Raw genomic sequence first — 12174 nt, 5'->3', positions numbered from 1 at the left:
TTCTTTTTTTTTTTTTTCAAGCCAGTCCAGTTTTAATCTCAGGTTAACATGTTTGCCAGACTGACCGATTTTAAAATCATGAGTAACAAGGATAAAGAAAAAGGAAGATATGTTTTGTTGCATGCAGTGGAGAGATGAATGTCCTCTCCTGTTGAAAGTCTTATAAAAACGTGTTTCATGGCTTTACCTTTTCCAAGGAAAACAACATGCGTAGGGGTGGCGACGCTACTTGTAGCTCGCCTTGCAAGGGTGGCTACCCTAAAGTGGCTAGATTCTTACCTTATGAAATAAGAGAGTGAAGTTCATTGGTCGTGGAAAAGGTCTCCGTGTTGTTTTCAATAAAAGTGTTGGTTTGACAGAGGGGTTAGAAAAAAACTGAAAAATTGGTTTAACTGAAAACATAAATAAATAAAAAACCAATATTGTAAAAAAAAAATCCAGTTAAATTAATTAAAATATTAAAAAAAATCAATCGATTCTATTTCATAAGCTTGAAATAAAAAAATCAAACCTAACTGAATGATATTGATAAAAAACCAAACTGATAAAACTGAGCTGAACAAAAAAAAAATAGAGCCAAACCAAAACCAAAACTAAACCCACTAGAAATTACAAAAAAACCCCAACAAACAATATAATTTTTGGTTTTTAATATAAAATAACCGAACCAAAACCGATCCGATCCAAACCAAAACCTATCGGTTGAGTTTTGATTTTTATTTTAAAATAACCTGACCGAACCAAAACTTGTTAATTTTTTTTAAATAAATTTTTTATAATTTTTTTTTAGATAAAAACTAAACTAAACTAAAAATAACCACCTTATTTTGATAATATTGTCGTGTGGGTATTTATGAGGAAAAATTATAGGGTTATGTGTAAAACAAAAAAGGAAAAAAATATAGAAGAAGAAAGGTTTAGGCCATACCTGGATGCTCGTTTGGGCCTAGCCTAGGGCGAGCTGGCGCCTAGAGAGCACACACCTAGCAACCCAGGTGAGCACTTGCCCTATAAACTTTTTTCATTCAAGTGTAAGAACATTTGCACCAAAATCTCATGATTGCCTTACTCACGAGCGCAAACATTGCTCTTTATACATATCTTACCATTTATTCCTCTGGGATAGTGTTCAACGATACTTAAATCTTCGTGTTCTTATATATATATATATATATATATATATAAGTATCGTGTGTGTGTGTGTGTACGAAGATTTAAGTATCGTGTGTGTGTGTGTGTGTGTGTATATATCACCATGTCTAGGTCTGTTGCTGCTGAATTTCTTGAAAGGCATCTAAAAGGTAACAGTAACTCTCATAGCAATAACCATGTATATCCGTAATGCCATCATCATCCTCAACTCCATATGAAGATATATAGAGTTCCCCGTCCTGAATAAAGAACTAGCCAGATTATCGAGGGTAGGAGATGCAGGGAATCCGAGATAAATATGTCATTTTCTATTTTTAGGTGTGGCGACAATCTCTCTTAGACTGGTTTCACTAAAAAGAAAACATATTCACGAGCTATGGAATATGTTTTAGCCAACTTCACCCTAATGGCTGGGTGATACTTGCAGCTTTTAAGAGATTTCTAACCTTTTACGAACATATAATTCTCTCGGTGTCCATTTTTAAAACTTGCTACAAGTTGATCAGGAGATGTATAGATGGCAGCATGCAGCGATACTACCTAGCTCTTTACGTTTCGTCGCTGCCCTCGTAGTAAACACATTCCATTAATGGAGGTTAGAATCTGTACCTGGGTGGAGAGTCAAATGGATCGTGGTGAGGTAAACAGGAGACACTGTATTATTATAGGAGACTATATATACATATGAGAAGCAAGGGTGCTGTTCTACCCAGAGAGAGCACCCGCAACGAACTCTAACACTCTGCCCATTTTAACCATTTTAACCATTCTAACACTCTAGCACCCGCAACGATGATAATGTATTTATTTATATGCATCGATGATAAATAATGTCTTTATTTATATGCTCTCAATTCTAAAAAAACATCTTGTGATCAATTTTCTGGGAATCCGACTGATGATGTATTAATAGCTGTTTATTAGTGGCTAAGTACATTAATACAATATTTAACGTGATTTGACAAACCGGCTATATTCATGAAAAAAGAGCCAATATTATTAGAAATATAGAGAAATTGTTACAACACACATTGATGAGAAAAATCCCTTCATTGATCAAACTCAACTCCCATTGCTTTGACACACTGTTGAACATGACAGCCACTCCTTTCTCTTTTCCTCTCTTTTCTTCACATACTCTCTCTCATTTTGCTCTCAAATAATGTCTTTATTTATATGCATTGATGATAAGGCAACTTGACCATAATTTATGGCACAAATGGTGACAGCGCATGAGTTGCACCATTTTTGTTAAATAGTTGGTACAATTTTTATTATAGCGATTTTAACAATACAACTTAGGTTACACATGTTGTTGTCTATTAATGACAATATCCCAACACTTCGCACTAGTGAGGATGGATATGCAGACATGATGCTTTTGGCCAGTGAAGATCCAATGCAGCGTTGTGTCTGGCATTTTAATCCTTCACAAATTTGGTCTTGTATTTTTTTGCAGCGGGAAAGGGTACTAGGAGGAGAGCAAGGGGAGTAATAGAAGCCAGTGATTTAGAAGAGGAGACCACTTAGGAGGAACTGGAAGCTCATTAACTCCAGTGACAACATGGATCCAGAGAGAACCGATCGTGTCGCTGGCTCGTTGGCATGGAGGTATAGGCGTGAACCACTTCTACTGATCCTATCATTGTGACCACTGGCATGGACACAACCATGGATGCTCCTTTCCCAGTGGTTTGACATCCTTATTCATAAACTCAGAAATATGGGATTTGCTCAATTTTGAAGAGGGAAGCACCTCCAACACTAGAATGATATTTTGTTGTCAAAAGAGGAGAGGACTGGAGTGAGATCATTGTTTGGAGAAAGTCCTCACTTCCATGGAAGTTGTAAACAAATCTTAATGCATTTTGTTCTCGTAGACAAGGGAGCAGAGCCCCAGAAACAAGGAAGGCTGTCATATAGAGCTATCGACTAGAAGGGGAAGACTGCTGGCCATGTAGCATCCAATGGAAAAGATACATGAAAAGTTAAAAATAAAAAATTAATGTTTTAGTTTTTTTTTTTTCATTTTACATATTCTAAGGGAAAAGTCAAACAAAATGCTAAAATATTTTTTCTCTCTTACAAATGTTATTTCTATATATCTCTTTAAATAGCCAAAACCAACAAAGTGGGGCCAGTAAAAAAAATAAACCAACTAAAATATAGTCATTTGAAAAAAAAATAACATCAAACTTATTAAAAAATAATAAACCACTTGTTTTTTTCACTCCAATATAAACAACTTTTTTTTTATTGGAATAAATATAGTAAAAAAAGCTATATTTATACTATTCAAAATGCTATTTTATCAATTTAGCTTTTTAAAATAGCATTTTTGCATTGAAGATGCTCTTAGGGAAGACTACAGTCGCATGAATGATAATGATTACTTGTGGGTAGATTTTTTATATTTATATTCTTATTCATTATTGAAATTTAAATGTTCAAATTATTATTTATTATTTAAAAAAATTATCAAATAAAATAATTATTAAAAAAACAACATAAATTATTTTCAAAACATATTACAATATAGTGTTTGAAATTATAATAATAATTATTTTTTAAAATATATTTTATTAAAAAATATATTAAAATAATATTCTTATTTATTTTTTAAAATTTATTTTTGATATCAATAAATCAAAATAATTTAAAATCATAAAACATTTATTTTTTTTTAAATTCAAAAACAAATCCAATCAACTTGTTAAACCTTTTCTAATTTCTACTTTAAAAGGAATAAAAATAAAGAACTTGCACGTGTCAATGTCACGTGATAAAAAGTCTACTACACCCACACTTTTGTTTAGTGAAAAAAAGGACCTGCAATTTCATTTTTTCAGATTCCTCCTTTCCGGGCAAAAAAAAAAAAAAAAAAAAAAAAAAACCAAGGGAGAAAAACCAAAGCGAACTCAATTAGTGAAAAGTGTTCATTAGATATGCGAAGAGGTGGAGGTGGAGGAGGTGGAAGGGGGTATGGGAACTACACGAACCCGTGTTTGACCATGCATCAACCATGGGCTTCATTGTTGGTATACGGCATCAAACGTATTGAAGGCAGGTCATGGACTACTCCTATTAGAGGTAACAAAAAGAAGAAAATTTAGAGTCATAGAATGTATATTTGGTGCAAATCATGAAAACCCTTTTAGTTTTTTTATTGGTAGTGTAGGTAATGATAGGAAAGTTATGAGCTTTCCTAGTTTAGATATTGGTACCATGTTCAAGTCTTGTGCTTTGTAAATATTAAGAGCTTTTTTCTTTGAAATTTGGTGTTGTTTGGTTGATGAGAAAAGCTGGGAAGAAGAAAGGAATGATTTGTTTTTTTGTTTATCAGAAGGCTGTGCTTAATTAGCTGAAACTTTTTTTGCTCTTTTGATTTTTAAGGGTTTGAATGATACTAAGTATTGATGAGAGAACAGAAGTTTGAAACCACTGTTTTGTTTTTATTTGGGCTGTGGCTTTGTCTTGTTTGCTAAATTGGATACTTGAATGGTTGAATTTCAATTCAAATGGCAAAGTGGAAAAGAAAGGTTAAGGGAAATTGAATGCCTCCATGGTGTTGGATGTTGGTTACCTCTTTGGGTTAATCTTAGGAAGTTTGCTCAATTTAGAAAAAGAGGTTACCTCTTTGGTTTAATCTTAGGAAGTTTGCTCAATTTAGAAAAAGAAAAGAAAAGGAGTATTCTTGTATCATGTTTCATCTTTCAAAAGAGGAAACTCCAAGATGTACAAGTACGCCGATACAAAGACAACACAAGAAAAGTTTATCCTAGTTTATCGTGAAATGAAATATTAGGTTGTGGTTCTTAGCATGAGTTAAATGTTTTGAAGCATCGTTGAGAAAAATGTTAGGTTTGATTTGCTTGAATAATATAACCTACACGTGTTTGTCTTATTGGATAACTCAGAAGTTTGGTTAAGTTTTTCTTTGTGGGCTATGGAAGAGTCATGGATAAGAGAATTGAAATCAATCTCCTATGACAAGATGCCTTCTCATTGCTGTAGCTACCTTCAATGAAAATTCTCCTCACCAGTTGTTCTGTTAAGGCACACTTCAACTTTTCCTTTTGGATTTTTATTTTGTCATGGAAATGAAGTAGTTGGTACTGTTTATAGGACAATCAATGCACCACTTGATAATCTGGTTCTATAATATTAAGATATGATCATTTAAACAATGTTGGGAAGGAATGATTTCTTGGAATTCAAGTGTCTATATCAATACAAGCACAAACAAATTTAAAGTTGACAGCCAGGAAAGGTCTTGGGGCTTAACTATGGAACCCTTTGATCACAATTATATGACGCATGTTTTGGTGGGAAGTCCAGGGGACACTCCATTTATTTCATAAATATGAAATAATAGATTCAGCATTACTCTTTTTTTCCCATCTTGTTGAAGTTGTTATTAAGTGTAAAGAATCTTCTATTTTGAAGGCCGCCTTTGGATTCATGCTGCAAGTAAAGTTCCAGAGGAAGATACAATCAAAGCGATGGAAGACTTCTATAGAGAAATTTATGCAGTGAATGGCATTACTGACTTGAAGTTTCCTGAACATTATCCTGTTTCAAGACTTTTAGGTATCTGCTTGAGTACTTTTGATATCATGTGTTTCTATGTTTTTCTCAAGTCTTAACAACAAATTCAACACTTTCTTTTCCTCTCAATGAATTCTATAGATTCATGAAATGATTTGTTTTGGATTTGCTGGTACCACTTTGTGTCATTTCTTGTTTTCAGAATTGTGGGTTCTCTCTCTCTATATTTTTTTTTTACTTCGAAAGGGAGTAGCAAGTCAACTGTGGCTTAAGATCATGCTGTAGGCATAAATTTTTGGTCCCATCTCATGAATGGAGTGAGGAATCTGTGTGAGGAATTTTTGATAGTAAATACTGTGAGGAATAAATACTGTTAGGAATTTTTGGTCCCATCCCATTTCACAAACATGGTTATTGGTTTCTAGCATGGGCGTTCTCACACATGGCTAAAGATGCTGGCTAGCCTTGGGTGTTGACAATGCATCAAACCAAATTAAATTTCCACTTAATTGCTGGATGGGCTGGCCAGAGTAGAATATGATCTGGGTTTAATATGAATGTTTGTGCATGACCTCTTATGCACCTGCCCATAACTATTGGAAATGCTCCTCAACTTCTTGTGAATGATCAACAATAGCAACCTCCTGCGCATAGGGTTGCTAATATTTTTCTAAAATAGAAAATAAGGGCTTCATTTGGGTTATCCTGAAAGTAATGAATGACAAAGAGATTGAATGAGAGGGGAACAAGCAGTGCCCTAGTTTTCTATAGTGGAGAATTTGGAAAACAACTTTTAGCTGTTTTCCAGTGCTCTGTAGAATTTTTTTTCCCAAAGCTGTAAAATTCTCCACAAACAAACATGACCGTGATGTTTATCCTGAGCTGAAGTAGGAAGCCTCAACTTATTTTCTGTAGTTTTAGATTATGCGTTGTGAAAACCAGTGAGCATTGTTAGAACACTGCTTCCTGTTTTGTCTTGTGAATACAAAATACGATATCTTTATATATTATACAGGGTGTGTTGAAGTGGTTGGCTGTGTGAAATGTGAAGAGCTAGCAAGCTGGGAGGCAGTACCTGAAGGGGTGGGCACCTGTTTCTTACCTTCTGTCCGTTAACGTATGTCATCTGATATTTTTGTGTATCTGGTGACTAATCTAGATGAGTTTCTTTGCTACAGGTGAGGCTAGAAGGACAAACAGATTTTTGCTGGCTTTGTGAGCAGCCACAGGTATGCAATCTGTGAATATATATTATTTGAAAATGTGCTTAGCTTGCTGATCATTTTACCTCAACAAACGCAGAAATTATTAGTTCCTTTTGAGATGCGAGGGTATCAAGGTGTTTATAACTTGGAAAGGAAGGTATACGCAGTACATCAAAGTTAAATGTCTTGACCTGTGCTTTTTATGTGCTTGGGATTAACATATTCCTGTCTCACAGATCCATGAGGCTGCAATTAGAGGTCTCGTCCCTGTTAAAGGTCCAATGCCAGTAAAATTCCCTCTCCCAAATCCTCAAGATCCGTTTTCCCTGAAACCAGGTTCTATTTCTGTGGGATTCTCTGACAATAAAGCATCTGTTGTGGAGAAATCTGAAGGTCTCAGTGCAGCCATTGCTGGTGCACGAGCAGCAGCTACACAGTTCAACAAGAAAGATCAAAACCTTGTATCTAATACCACAACAAATAGCTATTCCAACTCCACAAGCAGTGGTCGACCAGACAGCAAATCATTGGAAGAAGATAAAATGCTAGAGAGCTGTTCAGTTGGAGGTTCTGGTGAGGAGGCCTCAGTTCCAAGTAAAACAGAGCAACTCAATCCCATTAAGTGTGAGGAAAGCAGTAGCCGAGGTCAAACTCGTGAAGATCTGAAACAGATTCCCGGAGCTTCTGCTAAGGTTTTTTCTTGACATATAACCAGTGATTTGTTTTTGTTGTTTTTAGTTTTTTTTTTCTGTTTTTGGCTCCTTTAGAAAAGCACGTTTCCAGATTTAACCATGTATGAGAGGAATATGCACGTTTCCAGATTTGCAATATAATATACTAGGAAAATCTTGGCATTTTCAAGTCGGATTCCATTTTCAGATGTCTTTGATCCAAATACAAATTAATTTTGACCAAGATCCTATGTTTGGTTGTGAGCTAATGCTACAAGCATAAGGCACTGGATGCACATCCTCATGGACCTCATCTCTCATTTCATATCCGTATATGATTCTGATCTTTTTTGTGATTTAGTTGATCCCTATAATTACTATACAAACTGCCGGTTCATGACCAGTGTGATCCCTTGGCTTTCTAGATTTTTGCAGCAGCTGTAAGAGGGCTGAAACAATCATGATTCTGCTCCGAAAGAGTTCTATACGAAATTGCGGGATTGAAGTGAGCCTCAATGCAGCTTGTAAGTATTGAGTTTGGAGGCCACTTTGCCATCTCTTGTGTGGCTGTATGCTAACTTAGTTTGTGAGGTGTCCGAAAAACAGTCATGTAAAATAATTTACATAAAACAGACACTACACTAGTGATGGAGCTTTACATTTATTTATTTTTAATAGTTATTTACAATTTTTCTCATTTTTCCCCAAATGCATCTTATAGAAATAATTTATTTGCCATATTTCTTGGTTAATTTAATGAAACTTTTTCTTAATGTCCGTAATTTAAGAACTAATCACATTTTCCCCATCTTTTAAGTTTTTATTAATAATGTATAAAATAGTGGCCAAATAGCTAAGATTCTTTTTTGTTTTTGTTTTTGTAAGCAAATAGTGAACAAATTGATGAATGGAACGACTGGACGACTCATGAAATGCTAAAGAATTATATCTTAAATCTATTAGGCAGAGCTTTATTGCCATTTAGTGGCTTAGGCCATCTGCATGCAAAGCCCATATATATATATATATATATGACATATTGGCAAACTTCTCATTAAAAAAGGTATAAATATATAATTAATTATGGTTAAATGGAGCTAATTATTGATACTAAATATTTGCCAATTATTACTTTTGGGTAAAAAATATTATGTGTAAATTAAAATTTAAAATTAAAAAAACATTTTGTCCATTTTTTACTTTCTCCTAAAATATACAATTTGAAAAAAAAAAAAAACTCTTGATAGTATAAATATTTTTGATGTCTGATTTAATAATTTAATATGTAATCTATTACTTCATTTTCCCATCTTAATGCATGTCCAATTTAGTATTTGTTTGAATTTCAATAAAAACAATTAAGAGTTTACAGGAAAATATTTTCTAGATTTTTCTATATTTATTTTTGAAAATTATTTTTATAATCATCCATAAAATTTATTTATTTGCTAAAAAGTATTTACAGGTCATAAAATTCTATAAAATTATGTTTCAAAAAATAATATATTTATAATATCATCCTAACTATTTTAATTATTATTTTTATTTCATCACTATCACCGACCTCTTCCTCCACCACCCCCTCTTTTTATATTCACACGGTATTATCTTGATTATCTTCGTATTTTGCTAGATTGACGGATTTTTAATCTTACTGTGTTTTTCTAATCAATACAATGAAGTTTGATGAGATTTTAATGAATATAAAGTTAGCTCTTTCCTCTAACGACTCACCCTAGTCGTCTCACTTGTCGTTTCATATTCCTTTCATCATGCAATCAATAGTCTTCAGTTTTGCTGTAACCATTCCATTCGGTAACGCATCAGCTTATTTTTTTAAGTGTTTTTTAAATTATTTTTGGTTTATTTATGTGAGTGTTTTTAAATTTTTTTAATAGTTTTAATTTGCTAAAGTAAAAAATAAAAAATATTAAAATAATTATTTTAATATATTTTTAATTAAAAAATATTAAAAATCACAATAAAATCCATGACCTGGTTTACAAGTTTGAAGTATTGTTCTGGGTTTGACGGGTTTACTCTTCAAACCTGATATGTTTTTATTTTAGTTGTTGGTTCTTTTAATTTTTTTAGTTGATTTTTTTATATTACCTTTTTTAATATTAGATTAGTTGGAAACAGACATCATGATTTATTTTTGTTTGTTTTCATTAAGGTTAATACAATCTAAAATAAATATCTATTTCATATTTGGTGCTTTATTTTGTGAGAATTTATTTTTATCATATAATTAAATAGAAATAATTTAGAAAAACAATAAAGTTATTAAATCTAGTGAAATCTATTATTCAGGTCGCGAGGTAATCAAAATCAATTTAATCTAATGACATCTCAATATTTTTTTTTAAAAAGTTATCATGTTAAAAGTTTTTTTAAAAGCTAAGCCATGTTTTTACTAATCTTACAATAACCATAATTTTTTTTTTATTTTAAAAAAGATGTTAATAAGAAAATATGGAATTATTCTAGGAAATTCGTTATAATAGAGTTGAAATAATTACTTTTCTCTGGAGAAATAATATTAATATTATATAATTAAATTAAAAAAATTAGAGAACTCTGTGATTGATGCAATTATTAGTATCTTAATGTGCATCATCATAATCTCAATTTACTGACTGAGATTTTGGTTAGCATTAAATTTGTTTTATCATTAATTTCTTGATGTATATAATTCTCAAATTATTTTATTAAACATATACAATATCTTTTCTATTCATAATTATAATTTGTTTTCATGGTGTAAAAAGCTTTGCCAACGCTTCCATTTTTTTTATTTGTCAAAAAATATTTACCCGAACTGCAGTGGAGTGAGAGGACATGGGCTAGTGCTAACTATTTCTGATCTATTATATTACCTTATTTGAAATCTCCATTTGGTAAACTAATTAATTTCCCATATACATCCAAATTTCACTCTTATGATTACACCTTGTCATTTATAACGAAAAAGAAGAGGGAAATTAGAATTCATTGGAAGGAAAAAAACGATTTTATTTTTTTTCTTCTGCCAAAAAAATCTCTACGAAATAGATAGGAATAGTAAGTCTCAACTTTTGAATGTTCTACCGCGTGAGAACTTGAGGCCTCAGAGTACAGTAGACTTGACTTGATCTGTGTCCAAATTAATTACCAACAACTCCATGCCTCTGATCATCTTCCTATAAAAAGCACTATCGTCTTGAGTTTCGACACAGGCAGGCAGCCACAATAGCAATGGAAATCTATTCCTACTTGTTGGCATTCATCATTTTTCATGGGATGATACTATCACAAACCAGTTGCATGGTTAATGTCTTGATACAACGTCGACCACCACCACCACCACCACTACCACACAAAAGAAATCAAATTAGTTATCCAAAACCGTCAAAACCACCAATTAAGCCTCCTTTTCCAAAATCTCCTCCTCCACGAACACCACCACCACCAAAAGTCAATGATGGCCATCATCCTAGTCTTCCTCCACCACCACCACATTACTATGGTAGCCCTCGTTACCCTCCACCACCACAACGTAGTTAATAACATCAAAGTTGCCTCCACCTTCATCGCAGTATACTTGGCTCTCCTTCCTCAAAAGGAACTCTTCCATTGAGTATGTTTTTTTTGCCATGACAGCCACACCAGCACCGTCACCATTGTATGCCAGTACTACTGCCGCATGATTCATGTTCAAGTTTTCCTTGGCCTTTGTTTTGTCTTCTTAGTTTGTAGGTTTGTGTGCTTCAATAAGGCGAAACTTTGTTATTCCTTTTACAATGTCTAATTTCGAGCACTTGTGTAGTGCTCATGGCTATAGCATGATTCTGAGCTCGCAACAGAGCATATTGTAATATCTCCTCTATAGCTCCCTATTGATTGTGTGAAATTTCATAATTGCCAAACATAAAATGTTTTTTTGTTGTCTGTCTTACAATTAGATCTTCAATACCAAATTAGACATTGTACAAGGGAAACTAAAATAGGGTTTCTATTCCATAGGTACCAATGGTTTGAGATTTCCTGTCCTGGCAATCGGTTCGAATAATATATTGATTTTGAAATGATAGTCTATGTAGTGAGATTTCGAAATATAGACAAGCAAAAAATCAAACTAGGCTGCCGAGAACTCTTATCATTTTCAACTTTAATGTCCATCACCTCTGTAGTTACTTTTCCCGAGCAACGTAGTTCCATTTCCACATACCATATCCCATGAATTTCATCCCCTTTCTAAGAAGTCACCTAAAAAGGTCGTGATAAGAACTCTTATCATTTGGACACAAGACTAACTATAGTCTATAGCATATATACAACTAGCTTTTCTGTCATGACTTTAATTAGTCATTGTCAGAGTCACCAGCACCACTGATCCAGAAGCAGTGCATGTACTATAGCTCCCGAGCACCTGTAAATGGCATTAACAACAAGAATTCTCAATTTTTTTTTCCTTAAACATCCATATGGCACATCCGGAAATACTCGGGGCCAAAACATGCTGCCAAGCATATGTGATAAGTCCCTTATTAAAGATGATGATCGAGAAGCACTTCAAAGATGGCTGCTATGATGATATACTATTTTTCTTAAAAAAT

The 12174-nt window shown here is 33.2% G+C and overlaps 1 protein-coding gene across 2 annotated transcripts in view; it reads left to right on the top strand.

The window, feature by feature from the left end:
- The first annotated feature begins 4018 nt into the window (after positions 1 to 4018).
- The window catches only part of LOC118050634 (uncharacterized), a 41656-nt gene continuing 33500 nt past the window's right edge, over positions 4019 to 12174 (top strand). Inside the window, exons 1-7 of one of the 2 annotated variants that reach the window (XM_035061024.2) lie at positions 4064 to 4242; positions 5599 to 5742; positions 6716 to 6783; positions 6879 to 6929; positions 7003 to 7062; positions 7142 to 7597; positions 8002 to 8273. In XM_035061024.2, coding sequence (XP_034916915.1) covers positions 4098 to 4242; positions 5599 to 5742; positions 6716 to 6783; positions 6879 to 6929; positions 7003 to 7062; positions 7142 to 7597; positions 8002 to 8040 — 963 coding nt within the window. In that variant the 5' untranslated portion in view covers positions 4064 to 4097 and the 3' untranslated portion in view covers positions 8041 to 8273. Of the gene's footprint in view, positions 4243 to 5598; positions 5743 to 6715; positions 6784 to 6878; positions 6930 to 7002; positions 7063 to 7141; positions 7598 to 8001; positions 8274 to 12174 lie in introns of those variants that run through there. The other variant, XM_073406708.1, reaches the window with a different exon arrangement.

This window comes from Populus alba, chromosome 19 (genome assembly GCF_005239225.2).
Source record: "Populus alba chromosome 19, ASM523922v2, whole genome shotgun sequence".
NCBI classification, from domain to species: domain Eukaryota; kingdom Viridiplantae; phylum Streptophyta; class Magnoliopsida; order Malpighiales; family Salicaceae; genus Populus; species Populus alba.
This window is presented reverse-complemented; position numbering and strand designations above follow the sequence as displayed.